The 17796-nt window shown below is 50.7% G+C and overlaps 1 protein-coding gene across 1 annotated transcript in view; it reads left to right on the forward strand.

The window, feature by feature from the left end:
* CLMN (calmin) overlaps window positions 1-17796 on the forward strand; it is a 157592-nt gene that overhangs the window by 120203 nt on the left and 19593 nt on the right. The window contains exons 3-7 of the mRNA XM_034992987.1: window positions 2560-2621; window positions 7369-7464; window positions 10040-10123; window positions 15103-15195; window positions 17511-17701. Coding sequence (XP_034848878.1) covers window positions 2560-2621; window positions 7369-7464; window positions 10040-10123; window positions 15103-15195; window positions 17511-17701 — 526 coding nt within the window. The remainder of the gene's footprint in view (window positions 1-2559; window positions 2622-7368; window positions 7465-10039; window positions 10124-15102; window positions 15196-17510; window positions 17702-17796) is intronic.

Below are 17796 nucleotides of genomic sequence, written 5' to 3' on the forward strand. Positions count from 1 at the left end.
CTGGAGTAGCCTTCCACTTCTGCCCCCCGGGGTAGCCTTCTACTTCTGCCCCCCTGGGGTAGCCTTCTACTTCTACTCCCCTGGAGTAGCCTTCTACTTCTGCCCCCCTGGGGTAGCCTTCTACTTCTACTCCCCTGGAGTAGCCTTCTACTTCTGCCCCCCGGGGTAGCCTTCTACTTCTGCCCCCCGGGGTAGCCTTCCACTTCTGCCCCCCGGGGTAGCCTTCTACTTCTGCCCCCCTGGGGTAGCCTTCTACTTCTACCCCTCTGGGGTAGCCTTCTACTTCTGCCCCCCGGGGTAGCCTTCCACTTCTGCCCCCCGGGGTAGCCTTCTACTTTTGCTCCCCTGGAGTAGCCTTCTACTTCTATGCCCCTGGGGTCTGAAATTACCTCCTCTCATCCCTGTCAGCCCTGGAAATTTGTAATTTATTTTGCCATGCATAGTGCCTTGTAGCATCCATGTCTTCTCTCCTGCTTGGCTGTGAATTCTTGGGGTGCAGATTCCATGAATGTTTTTTTTTTAAGATTTCATTTATTTATTTGTCAGAGAGAGAGAGAGAGGGAGAGCAAGCACAAGCAGGGGGAATGGCAGGCAGAGGGAGAAGCAGGCTCCCTGCAGAGCAAGGAGCCCGATGCAGGACTTGATCCCAGGACGCTGGGATCATGACCTGAGCCGAAGGCAGACACTTAACCTTCTGAGCCACCCAGGCATCCCACCGTGAATGTGTTATTTATCTCTGATTTTGCCCATAGGGTCTGGCATAGTTCCTGGCATGTAATGATCACTGACTAAATATCAGCTGGGAGGATGGAAATGGATGGATGGATGGATACATGGTAGATGGATGCATGGTTGGATGGAAGGAAGAATGGATGGATGCATGCATGCATAGGTAGAAGGATGCATGGGTGCATGGATGAATGCATGGATGGATGGATACATGGATGGATGGATGAATGCAAGGATGGATGGATGGACAGACAGATGGGTGGCTGGATGGATACATGAGGCATATATAGACTAACAGACACCCACTTCCTCTTTGGTACCCTTCCGCACGCATAGTTAAACCGACAGTCCAAACCAGGTTCTCTCAGGCTTTCACTGAATGCACTTCTGTTTCAGGGATGTACTTCGCTCTCTCTGAAGCCATATGGAGAAACCAGCCTGAGTGTTTGAATGTGTGTGTAAATACTTTACAATCCCATAAACTTGTTTAAAGACAGGTGGGGGTGAACGTATAAACCGGGGCAGCCTTTTGGGAGGGCAATTTTGAAGTAGCTATTAAAATTTTAAATGTGCCTACCACTAAGACCCTGCAGTTCCACTTTCAGTTGTCGGGCATGAGACATATATTCATACGTTTGTGCACAAAGAACCACTCAGCAGGGCACTTACACAAGGATGCGCCCTGCCATACTGCTTGTGACCATGAAACACCGGAAACTGCCAAGTGCCATCCATAGAGGGGTGGCCACTGAGCTACGGGCAGAAAGGTCCCAAGTGGGGCTGGCAGCAGGGACTCTCCAGTCTTCTGGAAAGCTCCAAGCTTCTGTAGCTTATGGCCCTCAGCAAAGGCCCCGCTCCCTCCTCCCACATTTCTATCAACTTCTTTTCTTTTCCTCCTCTTCTACCCACAAAACACAGTTTACTGGAACTAGATCTTTAATTCCTACGCCTGCTTACTAAGTGACCTTTCCTTACAGAAAAGGAGGAAAATGAGAAAAAAGCAGTTAAGTGCATAATTACTGTCTGCCGGCTCTTCAATTAAAAAGATTGAAAACCGTAATATTAAAATTTGATTTATGGGCACCAGTATCTACCTAATAATGAGGCTGAGAGGGAAAAAGAACCATAGTCGTTACAGAAAACCGTAGCCCCTTGGCTCCCCCAGGAGATAAATTGCCTCCCATTTTCTTATTGCTAAAGAAACGTGGAATGGTTTTAAGCATATGTGATATGTTCTTCCAATATGTCGAAATCCAGGACTTAGTAATTCAGGAGTCATCTGGCTCAGACATTTCAAGGAAGCTTCCTGAGGGGCGGAGCAGCCTGAGTTTCGGGGTGGGGTGGGGGGCTGCTGCCCCAGGCCAGTGAGCAGACCGACCCGTGGTCCAGGTCCCAGGGCACCAAGCCAGCTAATGCCGCAGAGCTCAGGAGCCAGCAGGAAACGCGCGGAATCCAGCTCCCAAGTCCCAGCTTGGCTGCGTGTTAGCTGTTTGTCCCTCCGTTTCTTCATCTGTAAGATGGGAATAACCTTCTTGATTGTGTGATGTTGGGCAGGTGCCCCCGTTTTCCTATCGGAAAGAACACGTTGTTCTGTGTGTCTGAATTCATGGTTATTTATTGTCATTAAGAGGCTGTGGGGTTGGGCTGGGGAAAATGGATTCTAGGTGCCACGCAAGCTGTTGTGGACCCCGTTCTGGGAAGGGCTTCGCTTAATACAGGGGACCCGCCGGGGTCTGTCTGCCATCCACCTGGAATCCCCCTGGGGAAGAGGAGAGCAGCATTTTGCATGTATTCCATTTCACCCAGCTAATGGCATTTCTTTGTTTTCAGTCGAGAGGGAAAATGTGCAGAAGAGGACCTTTACGCGATGGGTAAATCTACATCTAGAGAAGGTAAGCGGGGGCACTTGGGTTTTTGTTAAGTGATCGATTCGCCCGTAGCAGTGTGCATTGCAGGAGTGTGGCGAGGGGGACGGGGTAGCTCAGTGTTTCGGCTGTTACTTTTTTCATGCATTCATTTAAACATCCACTACATTCCACTGCCAAGTGCCCAGCTCTGTGTTGGGAACACGGATGTTAAGAAAGGGTTCTGCCCTCATGCGGTGATCAGTCCAGGTGAGGAAGGAGAGGGTCTATCTTTAAAAAGGAATCAATGAGCAAATATTAGAAGACATTCATTGTTGAACACTCCAAATGCTTCCGTGGACACAGGGACCCATGGGGGGATAGGGCTGGGCTTCCAGTCCTGGGGGGATGGCAGGGGACTCTCCATGTGAGAACCATTTGTAGGTATTCAGATTGAGTTATGCAAGAACTCAACACCTTTTAACAAAGCCAGATTCTCTTGTTAATCACAGAACATTGCTACTGACCGATGATATTACCTGCCCCTTTGGGTGCATCACACATCTCCTTCAATCCCCATAACAACCCTCATTACCCCTCCTGTTACCAGTGAGGGAAGAGGCTTTGAGACCAAAAGGGTTTTCCTGCAACCAAGAAGGAAGTTCTTCCAGTGGCTTCTCCTGTGTATTCAACTTCTTCTCCCCGCTTTTCTTTCTTTCTGACACTCTGGGGCCAGGCAATTTGGAATTGCATTTTTGTCTGCAGGCTTCTTACGCACACTCACCATAAAATGAAAGCGGCTGACCCGGCTCCTGAGAAGCAGACAGAAGGATGAGCAGCAGAGAAGAGGATGGGTTGCAGAGTGGATAAATAGCCCAGCCTGGAGCGAGCAGAAATCTGAGCCCTCCAAGCCCTCCACTCACACCAGTTAGCCCTCAAGACGGGGAACATTCTACCTTGCCACGGGCAGGGGGAGGAGAGATGATTTTTCTCTTTAGAAGTCAGCTGGTTCATCAGGCTTCATTTCCCTCCCATCATTTCTTCTTAAATTCCACTTTGTGGTCCCCCCAATAGATGCAGCCCACCACACATTTCCTTATAAAGCTGCTAGTGTTCAAGTCTCCCACTTTAGTGAGGTTAGGCGTGTGGATTTTCTTCTCTCCTGTCCTTCTAGAAGGTATAAAACCAACTACTCACTGCCCATAGCATTAACCCAGAAGAAAGGGTCATAGAGGAAATCTCTGAGATTGCCAAGAAAATAATTGTGGTTCCTTGGAAGGGCAGCTCTTGACCAAAATTCTAATTTCTGCCATTTGCCTTGGGGCCGGTAATATTTCCCCGAGCAGCCCCTGACCACCCACACCTCTATTCCGCACCTGCACAATGGGGTCCCTTGGACCCAGGAGGGCTCCCGAACTGCCCGGGATACAGCGTTATAAATCACTTGCCAGTTGTTTTGACTCTTGCTGCATTTTCGGCAGGGCTCATAAAGCGAAGTGTTATTTTTGGAAAAAAGGAAAACCGTTCCCCCAATCTGAGTTCGTGGAACTCCTAAATTAATGCCTGATGTGGGTCAGGGTAGCTGGAAATTCCTCCTGGTGGATGGAGTGTAGCCATGGCGGATCTTTCTTTTTTTCTTTCTTTTTTTTTAATTGAAAAATAAATACAGAAAAGGACAGAGGGTAATGTAGCAAATAGCCGTGCACTCACTCACCAGCCTCAGGGAGCCCCTGTTTGTGCCTGTGGGATCAGGGATGGCCTCCTTGGCCAAGGCCCCTGTCCCTTCTTTGGGGCAGGTGGGTCGCCCCGCTCTGAGAATAAATCAGATAGCACCTGAAACCGATGCCTAATAAACAGGGCGAAATTAACAGCCATGTTTCCAACCTGGAGACTTTCAAGACCAACCTTTCATGTCAAGGAAACCTGGGAACCGCTCAGGGACTTGGGCTTAACTACAATTAGAAGGCTGTCAGAGATATTTACAGAGTCTCGGGCTTCTGGAAAAATTCCTTCATTTACCAAAGGAGTTAGATCATGAAGAAAGCCCTGGGGGTGCTGTTTACTCGGCCATACCGATCCCATGAAGCCCGTGGAACATTTGGGGCCCCAGCCGTGTTTTCGCTGGAGCAGGTTCAATGTCTCCCGCTGCCACCCCGCCACGTGGACTCTGGCCAAGGCCCCATTTGCTGCTCCTGAGGCTCTTCCAGACACTGTCGGTGGAAATTACTCTCCGGGTTCAATGCCCAAGCAAGGCTTGGCCACGGCCGGGGCTGGTACCTGGGAATTTTGTTAGTCCGTCTATCAGGGGGTGTTTTGTTCGGGCGTCACGTTTTTCTGCCTCGAGTTAGCAGGAATAACATCTCCGTGAGAGGCTTGGTAACCTGATGCCGTCATGTTCTGAGTGGAATGTGCCCAGGGAGCTGTGGGGGTTTGCAAAGAAAATAATTTGCCTTTTGGTTCAAAGGCACTGTTGCCCTAGAAGCAGATCCCTTTTCTGTGCACCTGTGGGAGGACTTGGCCTGTATTTGGACTAACAGGGGGTCAGGGGTCTCGTATAAGGGGTAAGGAAATGCCACCTTCCTTCATAAAAAAAGAACACACGGACCCTCCAAAGCTTTCACGGGAAGGAGGCCTTCCCGGAGGGAAAGGGTGCCCTGACCACAGCTCCTCCGTGTTTCCGAGACTCTCCTCGGACCCCTGAGTCTCTGGCTGGTTTACATCTGCCACCCCCTCCCTCTCCCAATCCTGTCTCCTATGTGAACACCCCATTCATTGTACCCAGGAGCAGAGCCCACCTGTTCCAATGTAGCCAAAAGCCCCACTACCAAAAGGTAAACTGAGAATTCATGCTGGGGTGAGGGCGTATTACAAGTGCACATGTCTGGAGCCCATTCCCTAAGATTCTGCACAGCAAGTTCTAATCATCCGGCATCGAAGGAGCTATTACCAAGCTGGTTTGGTCAACAGCGACCTTTCTTCCCGGCAGTGTTACTTCAAACCCGAAAGGCCAATAAGAGCTGAGCCTCTCTGATCAAAGGGGGCTGTGGGGGATCAGACTCCTTCTCAGCACCCCTGGGTCCCCATAGGACACCCTGAAGCTGCTCTGCTCCAGTCTAGGGTTCCAGGAAACACAGTCTCGAGATCCGTGTGCTGGAGCATCTGACTGACAGGTTCCAGGCAGCCCCGGGAGCTCCAGGCCACACGTCCAGCCAGACTCCTGGTGGACACAGGTCACCTAGACAGTCGATCTCTCTACATCCAGGCCCAGAGAAGAAACCCCGGGCAGCCTCCAGCTTTTCCCACCCAGGCCTCCTTCACGCTGCAGATCATGGGAGCCGAGTTGCCTCTTCCCCCAGGGAGAGGCAGGTGCTGAGGTGCACTGGAGTTGACCCAGGAAACCCAGAAAGAGAAGCCAGTAAGGGGAGGAGAGAGAGTGATTCAGGGCTGTTCCCTGTGCAGAGGTAGGGGCGAAGGACATCTTTTTACCCCTTACGGCCGTGGGACATACACCCCCTGGCTGAAATGCCTTTCTACAGAGAGTACCCGAAGACTCTGCAGGAAAGAAGTCACTTCCTGGGCTGGTTTACTGATGCACTGATCTGGGAAGGCAGGTGCAATTCCAGGCGCTTTCCCTGAACGATCTCATCTCATTTTAGCCCCAATGCTCTGAGACCTTGCAGACCAGGACACTCGGGCCCAGGGAGGTTAAGGAAAATGCCCAAGGCCCAGTGCCTGTTGAGGGTAGGGCCTGGATTTGAACTCGGGTAGGTCTAACTCCCTTGATTCTTAGTGGAACAGGCAAAAGGTGCATCTTGAGATAACACTGGTTATCCAGAAATCTGGCTTTTGTGGAGGGACTGGCATTCAGAATGCTGATTAACTTTTTTATACAATTTTAATTAGCTTGATTTGTAATAATGAGCATGGATTACTTTTGTAGGTAAACATATACAATAGAACATCTATGGATAAATCAGCCTCCCAACCTTTGAGTCCCTAACGGGCCTATAAACTTGGTGGGGGGAGAGGATTCTCCCCCTCGGCCAGCAGTCTGTCCATCCAGCCCCTCCTTGCCACAACTGAGCCACACATTGGCCACCTTCCTGGCTCCCTCTGCCAAGGGTCCCTCCAGAGTTGGACCGAATAGTGATGAAGTGTCAGCTGGCATGTCGGGTCGGTCACATACGGAGATGGAGCAGTGTGGGAGGCGGGGAATCCCTGCTGACAATCAGCACTGAGGCCCAGAGGGTCACTGACCCAGGGTCATGCCATTGTGGCGTGGGTCTGGACAGTGCCTGTGGGCTGCCAGTGTGTCCTGATGAAGAAACAGGACTGATGGTACGAAAGAGCTGATCTGACCAAACACTGGGTGTGTCGCCTAGCCTCTTTGAGCCTCAGTTTCCCCAAATCTAAAGGAAAGGGCTTATACTAGGTAATTTCCTGGGAGTCCTGCTGGAATCATTTTAGTCTATGGAGGGCTGTAATTGAGACATGCCTTTTCTTTCTCCCCTTAGGGAGAAGTGTGGATGTAATGTAATGGGGGGGGGGTCTCAGATCTCAGGGTCCCAGGGATCTCCAGGACCCTGGAGTGTGATTGGCCCTTTGGTGCCGAGTCTCCTCCACGGCTCATCAGCACACTTTCTGCCTGGGCGTTTCCCACCGCCCCTGTCAGGGGCTGCCTGTAGACAGATCTGGATGTATGCAAGTCTCCTCCTGGGGGAGACCTGCAGCTCGGGCACAGTTTGATGGACTACACAGGCCACTAATCAGCTTCTTTCTTCCCCTTCTTCCACAGTGCAACCCACCTCTAGAAGTTAAAGATTTATTCATTGATATACAAGATGGCAAAATCCTAATGGCTTTGTTAGAAGTCCTGTCTGGGCGAAATCTGGTACGTACGTCACAGAAGGGTCAGGGAGACATAAGATGCAAAGGAAACCACTGCTGGTTTCTGTTCAGTACACACCTACACGTATGTACCCATATCGGGCCACGCGTGATCTTGTGACGAGAAGCTTAGAAGGGTGACATTCCTTTCTCGGGGACCAAGAGTGATATAATCATGTATAACTAAGCAGTATCCTTTTTTTTTTTTTTTAAAGTAAATATACTTTAGTAAGTAAATAAATAAATGCTCAGTGTTTTCCGGGAGTCTGTTAAAGATTGAAACTAGATCATTAAACTTTAGCTCTCTAGCCGTTATATTAACTAGAACAATAGCCAAGAATCAGGAAGATTGAGGAGAAAGGCAGCTTGCCAACCAGATTCCATTATCCACCTGAGGCTAAAACTACAACTGCTGGCTTCTAGACCCTTCTCATAAGTCTAGTCATTCCCCCTTATCTGCGGAGCATATGTGCCAAGACCCCCAGCGGAGCCTGAAACTGCAGACAGTACTGAACCATGTCTATGCTATGTTTTTTTCTATACACACGTCCCCATGATGAAGTTTAATTTAGAAATTAGGTGCAGTAAGAGAATTAACAAGGATGACTAATAATAAAATAGAACAATTATATCACCGTATACGGTCATAAAAATTTTGTGAATGTGAAAAAATTAAATTAAAAATAAATAAATTATGTGAATGTGGACTCTCCCTCTTTCAAAATGCCTTACTGTCCTGTCCTCACCCCTCTTCTTGTGATGATGTGACATGATATCAAGCCCACGTGGTGAGAGGAAGTGAGGGGAGTGACGTTGGCACGTGATGGAGCAGGAGGCCACTATGACCCTCTGACCACATGTCAGAAGGAGGGTCATCTGCTTCTGGACCACAGTTGACTGCGGTCGCAGAAAGTGAAACCACGTATAAGGGGCGACCACACTGAGCTGCACCAGCTGAGCTGGAGGCTCCTTCCACTTTGGATCTCCCCCTACGTCTCCATGTTGTGTATGTCTGCTGTGCGCAGGTTGGTCGTCTCTCTCCCCTTCCCAGAGCGGGGCTTCTCAACCCCAACACTGTTGACATTTTGGATCCATAGTTCTTTGTCGTGGAGGCTGTCCTGGGCATTGCAGGGTATGTAACAGCAGCCTTGGTCTCTACCCACTGGATGCTAGTGGCACTCCCACATGTGACAGCCAAAAATGTCACTCGACGTTGCCAGATGTCCACTGAGGGGGCACAGTGACCTGGTCAAAATGCCCATGGTGTTGATGTTGAGAAGCCACACTCTAGAGTCTAGTGTTTGATGTGGCCTCCGTGCCCCATTGCGGCTCAGGCGAAGGTGCTGCCATGGGTCACAACTGCCAGCCCATAGCTTGGCCATTGTGGACCTCTCGAGATCTATTTTTAATTGTAGGTTTAAAGTCAAGAGCCCATCCTGCTTTCAGATCTAATGTAGCTGGAATCTCATCATGCCCCTTAACCGTTCCCATCTTTGTGTCCCAAAAGCAAAATGTGAGATTCCTGTTCACTGCTCCAGGGGGGCTGTGCAGAGTCTCATAACGAACTCTCACAAATGGTGGACCCACTGTGGTAAAAACAGTGTTTGGTTCCTTAGCTGACAGTATTTGGTTCCCTGGGGCTGATAATGAGCCAGCAGCACAGTCCCCATAGGCTTCCTGAAAAAGTGTATCCTGCTTCCTTGTTCTGTGGTCCCAGCGACACAAGCTCCCACCTGGTGGTCAGGCCACTGGTTGATAGATACCATGTCCTTGGTGGGCCTCTGTTGGGGGTCTTTGATTCTGGAGCCCAGCCAAGAACAGGCCTCTGCCTGCCCACTAGCCTGGCTGGCAGTTCTCAGCTGGTAGAGCTGACACCCACTGGTTTGCCGTGTAATGTAGACCCCCCCATTCCGTGAGCTTCAGATCAGGAGGAGCTTCCTTGCGATATTCAACTACCATTGTCAGAGTTGTAGCTTCTGCAAGCATATCTCTCTCTCGCTGTCTCCATCTCTCTCTGTGTCTGTCTCTTGTCTCTCTCTCTCTCTCATCTTTCTGTTTCTGTCTCTCTCTGTGTCTCCATCTCTCTCTCTGTCTCAGTCTCTCTCTCCCTGCCTGTCTGTCTGTCTGCTTTTCTCTCCGACCTGGGACAACCGTCCACAAGGCTCCTGGCAGAAAACAGAAACATCTGCTCTTGGCAGGAGGGACTTGCCGGATGATTTAGCAGCTGTGGGGACGCCCCAGCTGCTGCTCCCTGCCTGTCAAAACCATCAGCGTGGCGAGGAGAACGCGTCCCTGGAGGTCTTGGGAGGGGGAGGAATATCAAAGCCAGGAGCCGGGTCAGAGAGAACAATTTGACAAATCTGTCCCCTGTTTAACCTGCCTGGGTCCCCCCCATTCACCAACTCGAGTGAGTTAAGTCCCAAGGACCATAAATAAGGAGTGGGTTTCAGCTGCGAGCCCCTAACTTTCTCTTGGGATTAATGAGAAAGAGGTAAAGACAAAGGCCCGCCCCACAGCACCCCTGTGCCTGGAGCGCCTCTGTTGGATTCACTTCTTGTTTGCTCTGTTCTGTGTTACAGTTGCACGAATACAAATCCTCATCCCATCGTATTTTCCGGTTGAACAACATAGCGAAAGCACTTAAGTTTTTGGAAGATAGCAACGTAAGTATTTGAAATACATCTTGTTAACACAAGCTTTTCTTGTGACGAGAAGGACGAGTGCCGGTCACAGGCGAAGCGTGAAAAGGGGACCCTGCTAAAGTGGCAAAATTTCAGTTTAAACGTAATGGGACTCCCTCTGGTCATCCTTCAGCTGGAGAGATGGTCCCTGCCTCCCTGCCCGCCGCGCCCTGTCCATCCGATGCCATCTCCACCGGACACCCGGCCGTGGGAAGGGCAGAGCAGCAGGCTGGCTCTCCGGCCCTTAGCATTTCACATTTCCTTCTTTATCCCTTTGAAGCGTGGTGCCCCGATCGTGCCACAGTGGGACACTTTCTCTTAGCAAGGAACTCTCTAGATTGAAGTTAGCTTTTTCTGTGTTTTGAGCTCTGCTTCATGTCCTTCGAAAGTGGGGAGGGACAGTCCTGGAGGGATGAAATTTCCAGAGCTCCTCTTCCATTAAAGCTTCATCAGTTAACCTGAATAGAAAGCCCACGGCTTGCCCAATGTGTCTGCACGTGCAATAAAACTTCAAGCGTGGGGTTCTTAATGGTAAGCAACGGAAGCTGACCTTGGCAGGGAAAGGAATTTGTTGAAGGGATGCCGAGTAGCACACAGAATGCCTCGCTAGACTGAGGAGTCAGGCAGTCCAGGGATGCGAGGCGCCAGGACCATTGCAGAGCCTGCCTCCCCACAATGTAAGGACCCGTGTGCACATGACCCACTGCCTGTGAGTGAGAGGACATTCCTGCCCCCACCACAGCCCCTGGAATGAACTCTTAGTGTCCCACATTCAGGTTCGAAGGCCTGGGCCGCCGTGCCTGGATCCCGCCCACATCCCTGCTGCCATGGGGGAGGGAAAGCATTTTCGGCTTTTGAAGAAGGAGGTGGGCTCCACCTCCCATACTGTGGGGAAAGCTCCAGATACAGGAGTGATTTCAGATGGTGGCAGCTAAAAAGCACAGTATACTTTACACCAGCATCATTAACAGCAGCCAAACGGTGGGGGCAACTCGGGGCACCTGGGGGGCTCAGTTGGTTAAGCGGCCGACTCTTGATTTCAGCTCAGGGTCTTGGGATCGAGCCCCGAGTCAGGCTCCACGCTCAGTGTGGAGGCTGCTTGGAATTCTTTCCCCCTGCCCCTTCCACCCCCCTGTTCTCTCTCTCTCGCTCTTTCTCTAATAAATAAATAAAATATTAAAAAAAAAAAAAAAGGCAGAGACAACCCAAGTGTCTATGAGCAGATGAGTGGATGAACAAAATGGGGCCTGTCCACACCATGGAATATTATTCACCCATGAAAAAGAATAAAGTACAGCATGGTTGAATCTTGAAACCATTATGCCATGTGAAGGAAGTCAGACACAAAGGACATTACTCTTTGATTCCATCCCTATGAAAAGTCCAACACTGGGAAATCTTTCAAGACAGAAAATAGAGGCGCCTGGGTGGCTCAGTCAGTTAAGCGTCTGCCTTCGGCTCAGGTCATGATCCCGGGGTCCTGGGATTGAGCCCCGCATGGCATCTGGCTGCCTGCTCATCGAGGAGCCTGCCTCTCCCCCTGTGTCTCCCTTTGTCTGCTGCTTCCCCTGCTTGTGCTCTCTCTCTCTCTGTCAAATAAATAAAATCTTTTAAAAAATTAAAAAGACAGAAAATAGATTCATGGCTGCTTAAGGTTGTAGCAAGGGGGGTGATAGTTAAAGGGTACGGGGTCTCTTTTTGAGGTGACAAAAATGTTCTGAAATTGTGACAGGCGTGTATATCCATCAATACGCCAAAAACCATTGACTGATATACCTTAAATGGGTGAATGGAATAGAATGTGAGTTATATCTCAATAAAGCTGTTTTTTTTTTAAAGACTTACTTATTTTAGAGAGAGAAAGAGTGCACACGAGTTCTGGGGAAGGGCAGAGGGAGAGAGAGAGAAACGCAAGCAGACTCCCCACTGAGCACAGAGCCTGACGTGGGGCTCGATCTCACGACCCTGAGATCATGACCTGAGCTGAAATCAAGAGTCAGACACTCAACCGACTGAGCCTCCCAGGTGCCCCAAGCTGTTTTTTTTATTTTTTTATTTATTTTTATTTATTTTTTATTTTTTTAAAGATTTTATTTATTTATTTGACAGAGAGAGACACAGCGAGAGAGGGAACACAAGCAGCGGGAGCGGGAGAGGGAGAAGCAGGCTTCCCGCGGAGCGGGGAGCCGGATGTGGGGCTCGATCCCAGGACCCTGGGACCATGACCTGAGCCGAAGGCAGACGCTTAACGACTGAGCCACCCAGGCGCCCCCAAGCTGTTTTCATAAAAAGCACATCACATTCTCATGAAAACGGCTGGCCTGTCTGTGGCGTTGGCCTCACCTTGGTGTCCGCGTTCGTGGGGTGGCTCAGAGCATGGGTCCTGGGGCACACCTGCCGGGCTTCCAACCCGGGAAAATTCGGCAGACTCTCCGAGCCTCGGTTCCCACATCTGTAAAATGAAAGTGGTGAAAGCCCAGAACCTTGCTGAGGATGGAGTGTGCCCGGCCCGGTGGAGGCCAGCCAAGTGCTGGCCCTGGGCGAGGGCACCCTGCCCCCCCTGCACCTCAGCTCCTGGAAGGCAGCGCTGGGCATGGCTCTTCTGAGCAGTGTCTCCCCCATTCCCAAAGGGGCGTGGTTTTTGTCATAACTGAGAGCCTTGGAGTGACTGCCTGGGAGAGTCATTGCTCTTCCTTCCTGCTGGTCGACCCCTAAGCACGTTCCTGCCCTGTCAGTTGCCCACGTTGATGGGCCTGGAATATAGGCAACGGAGATGGTGGGTCTGCCCCAGCGGCCCTTCAGGGCTCATTGAGCAAGTGTCTTCTGTAGGCCTGGGTTTGTGCTCAGCGATGGGACACACAGCTGCATGAGAAGCACATCTGCGCCTTCAGGGAGCTTAGAGTCCGGCGGAAGAGGCCTCATGTGGCCGGCAAGCCGCGCGTCGCACCAGGGGCATCCTGGGGAGCCATGATCCCTTAGTGGCCTGCAGGGGGCAGCCGGGGTGGCCGGCCGCGCAGGTAGGCCCAGGCAAGCCCACAGCTAAGGCAGGAAGGCTTGACCTCTGTCACCCTCCGAGGCTGGTCCACCAGCCTACTCGGTGTCTCCCAACAAGGCTGCTCTGGCATTTTCTGGCTTGGGAGGGTTTCCCATAAAGCTCAGCTCAGAGGGCTGTGCTTGGCTTCCTCGAGGTGGGAGTGAAGGCCGAGACAGGCCCGGAGACCGCTTTGATCCCCTGCACAGGGGTGAGTGCAGGGAGCCGCCGCATGGAGGGGGCTGTCAGAGCAGAGGGGTCAGGAGATAGCAGGCCGTGTGTGGCCAGCGACTCATCCCGTGGGACGGGGCTGCCCCTGACGAGCATGCAGGGAATACTGGACCTGAATTTCATCAGCTGTTTTACTCACCACAGTGACCTCTTCCTTCCTGGCTCCAGCCTGCCCGTGATGAGCTCGTGCTGCTTAAGTTATATACTCTCTGTGAGACAGACCTGAGCCAGAGACCTCGGGGGTCTCTCCCCCTTTAGGAAAGCCCGGCCCTACCGCCTGCGCCTGCGGTTGTCAGAAACCCCTGACCTGCTGATAGGATCTGAGACCCAGGTGAACAGTTGTAAAAGGCCCCGGGGAAAGGGGAGAAAGGAGTATTTGTGTGAGAACGCTCTCCTCGTGCTTGCTTTCCAGCGTCCCCTGGCGGAATTTTGCAGGAGACCTTGATTGACTTTATTTCTCCTCTCTGCCCCCAAAGAATGGTTTTTACTTTTGTAGAGGAGTTGGGAAGAAAGAAGAAGCAAATGTGTCAGAGGCCGGTGTGGCCTGCAAACCCTTGTGGTTATCTCCCACCCTTTACAGAAGAAGTGTGCAGACGCCTGATGTGTGCACTCAGATTCTGTTCGCAGGTTAAAGTGATGTCCTCAAACCTGAGTGTGCGTCAGAATCGCCTGGAGAGCTGGTTCAAGTGCAGGTGGCTGGGCCCTGTTCTCGGACTTCCTGATTCAGGAGGACGAGGAGAGAATTTGCATTCTAACCAAATTGCAGGTGACGCTGTTGTCCCTGGCCCAGGGAACACACTTTGAAAACCTGCCTTAGGGATTCACCAAAAGCATCACCCTGCGGTCAGAACATAGTGAAATAAATAGGTTAGTTCCCCTAAGGGTTTCTATAATTGCGTTTTAACCAGGATATTTGGTCATGATGCAGACACTCAGGGTATAAGCCTTATTCCAACACACTCTTTCTTTCTTTCTTTTTTTTCCAGAGAGAGGGAAGAGAGAGAGAGAGGCAGGGAGGTGCTGAGGGGGGCTGAGGGAGAGAGAATCTTGAGCAGACTCCACACCCAGTGAGGAGCCTGACACGGGGCTTGATCTCACGACCCTGAGATCATGACCTGAGCAGAAATGAAGAGTTGTAGCTCAACCGACTGAGCCACCCAGGCGTCCCCGAAACATGCTATTTCTACTTGGCAGTGGATAACTATCTTATCCATTGGTGGTCCAAGATTGCTGATGTTGGTGCCCTGTGTTTGTCCAAAACCGTGTTGAGCCTGGAGGTTTGGTGGTGGTGGTGTAGCATATAAACAGACCAGCCGGCACTTACCACCTCTCCTCGAAAAGAATGACCAAGACCTTTCCTGGCTGCGTGTCCCAGGCGCATTACATTTGGCCTCGCTGAGATTTCCTCACCTGACACATGGGGATAATAGAAGTACCTACATCGTGGGGTTGTTGTGAGGTCAAACCGAGTTACTCCTTACAAGTTGCTTAGAATAGCGTCTACCCCTGTAAGTACTATGGACACGTTTATTAAACTCATTTGCGTATGTTTTTGCACGTGGGGGTCCCTGAGGTGGCCTTGGGCAGCACTGAATGATACAGATGAGAAAGAGCGACAGGCCCACGAGGGCATCCGAAAATAACAGGTTGCAACCTTCTTGAACGCCCCGTGTTAAGCTCATAAATTGCTTCTTTCCAGGTAAAACTGGTTAGCATCGACGCAGCAGAAATAGCAGATGGCAACCCCTCTTTGGTTCTTGGGCTGATATGGAACATAATCCTCTTCTTCCAGGTAAAGTGATTTCTGTGACGCACAGTAACGATCTCCTTGAGCCTGCTTAGTGCCCTCAGAACAGAGGGAGGGCCACGTCGGGGGAGACTGTGAGATCTTGTTTCTGACAGATTGTGACTTTCCTGTGTCTCGAAAAAGAACCAGAGGCCAAAAAAAAAAAAAAGAAAAAAGAAAAAGAACCAGAGGCCATCTGGTTGCTGACGATGTGGGTCCCTGTGATTTTAATAGGGACGTGAGCTCCGTTCTCCAGAAGGGTAGAGCCCTCCCCTTGGGACGTTGAGAGTTACATATTCAGAAAATCATTTTATTGTAAAGTGTTATGAGAACTGGGGAAATACTGCTAACCAAAAATTGAGTTTGGAGTTACTTCCCAAACATGACTGGCGCATAGCAGACCGTTAAGGAGCCGGTCTGAAAGATGGCTATGGGAAGGGGCATGCGTGAGAGGTGAGACTCTGCTCTCCACCCTTGGCGACTTCAGCCTGTATTTGGAAACGCGGATTTTATAGGGAAGGACAGGATCCATGGTTGGAGTCTGAAGGTGGCATTTAAAACAAGCTCAAGTTCGCAAAATAAGTCAATCAGAGAAATACATGTATCATATGACCTCACTGATATGAGGAATTCTTAATCTCAGGAAACAAACTGAGAGTTGCTGGAGGCGGGCGGTGGGAGGGATGGGGTGGCTGGGTGATAGACCCTGGGGAGGGTGTGTACTATGGTGAGCGCTGTGAATTGTACAAGACTGTTAAATCACAGACCTGTACCTCTGAAACAAATAATACAATATATGTTAAGAAAAAAAAAAAAGAAGATAGCAGGAGGGGAAGAATGAAGGGGGGGAATCGGAAGGGGAGACGAACCATGAGAGACGATGGACTCTGAAAAACAAATTGAGGGTTCTAGAGGGGAGGGGGGTGGGGGGATGGGTTAGCCTGGTGATGGGTATTGGGGAAGGCACGTTCTGCATGGAGCACTGGGTGTTGTGCACAAACAATGAATCATGGAACACTACATCAAAAACTAATGATGTAATTTATGGTGATTAACATAACAATAAAAAATTTAAAAAAAAACAAGCTCAAGTTCTCGCCCCTGAATAGGAGGGAGTAAGCTGATGTTTTGTCCTCTAAAATCCCCTCTTCTGAAATAGGAAGTCGTGGCTCGTAATTGAATTGCCCTGCCAAGAGTAACAGTGACCTGCCCAGAGGTGATTTGCCGGGGCTCTTGTCTCAATGCTTGTGTTGCTGAGAGGAATGTGCACAAACAAGGTTTACGGACCCAGTTCTGTGTGAGCCTTGAACTTAAAGAAACAAACACTGTCTCTCTGAGCCTCAGTTTCCACATCTGTGAAATGGGAACAGTGGTCAGCTATGTGGGAAAGCCCTTTGTCAGCTGTACAGTGTTACATACAGGCTTCAGTTACTAATGTCTCTTACTAAGCTCTCCGATCAATGCTGGAAACATCCTGAAAATGTGTCCAAAGTCAAGGCCTTAAATCTACCCCCGATCTTCATTCATTCATTCAGTAAATGTCTATCGAGTTTCTCCTATGTGCCAGGCTCTGCACACACAAAGTCCTGCCCTCATGACACTCTGGGACCTCAGACAAGGCAGTCCCATGTTATAGAGCCGTGTGGTGTAGGTTCTGATCAAGGTATGAGCAGAGTGTTGTTAGAATGCTGAGCAGGAGCAACTGTCTCAGAGTGGGAAGGGAGTGAGGAAAACTTTCTGGAGGAAGTGATGCCAGAGCTGGGTTTTGAAGGATGAGTAGGAGTACGTTAGACTTTGCTGTGCATACAGATGGCCTGGAGAAGGTGTTGAAATGCAGATTCTGATTCTGTAGGTCTGGGGAAGAGCCTGGGGTTCTGTATTTCTTGCAAGAGTTGCATGATAGGGGCCCTATTTAGAGTAGCCAGGAATTTGGTGATGGAGGAAAGGAACATCTAGGCAGCAGGACCGGGATGAACATAGGCATGGGGCTCGAAACAGTATCATGCATCCTAGGGCTGATAGGCCATGAGGGGAAAGGGGTAAGTGGAAGCAGGTCAGGAAGACCTTGCAGGCATGCATGGCCAAAGTACCAAGAGAGAGACTCCAGGAAGAGATGAGCTTCCCTGGGAAGTGTCTGCATGCACCGCAAGCCACATAAAGCAGTCTGGCCATCATGGGTACTTTAGGAAGTGGCTTCTCCTTATGTAGAGAACCAATTGTGCATGAGCTGGTCCCTCCAGCCAGGCTCCTTGTGGCCTGGGGTCCGAGAAGGGTTTGCCCTGGGACTCTCTCCGGGGCCTGAAATGCCGTTTTCCCTCCAGATCAAGGAGCTCACGGGCAATCTCAGCAGAAAGTCTCCATCTTCCAGCCTGTCACCTGGCTCGGGGGGCACGGACTCAGACTCCTCCTTCCCGCCAACGCCCACCACAGAGAGGAGCCTGGCGGTATCCGTGAAAGATCAGAGGAAGGCTATCCGGACCCTGCTGGCATGGGTGCAGAGGAAGACAAGGAAGTAAGCCATCGCGCCCTGTCCCTACCCCCCACGACATGCTGTTGTCAGGCGGGGGGCTTCCCTGGGTGGGGTGGGGCAGAAGAAGGGGGCACCAG

The sequence above is a fragment of the Mirounga leonina genome, unplaced genomic scaffold (genome assembly GCF_011800145.1).
Source record: "Mirounga leonina isolate KUSES-001 unplaced genomic scaffold, KU_Mleo_1.0 Mir_82, whole genome shotgun sequence".
NCBI classification, from domain to species: Eukaryota; Metazoa; Chordata; class Mammalia; order Carnivora; family Phocidae; genus Mirounga; species Mirounga leonina.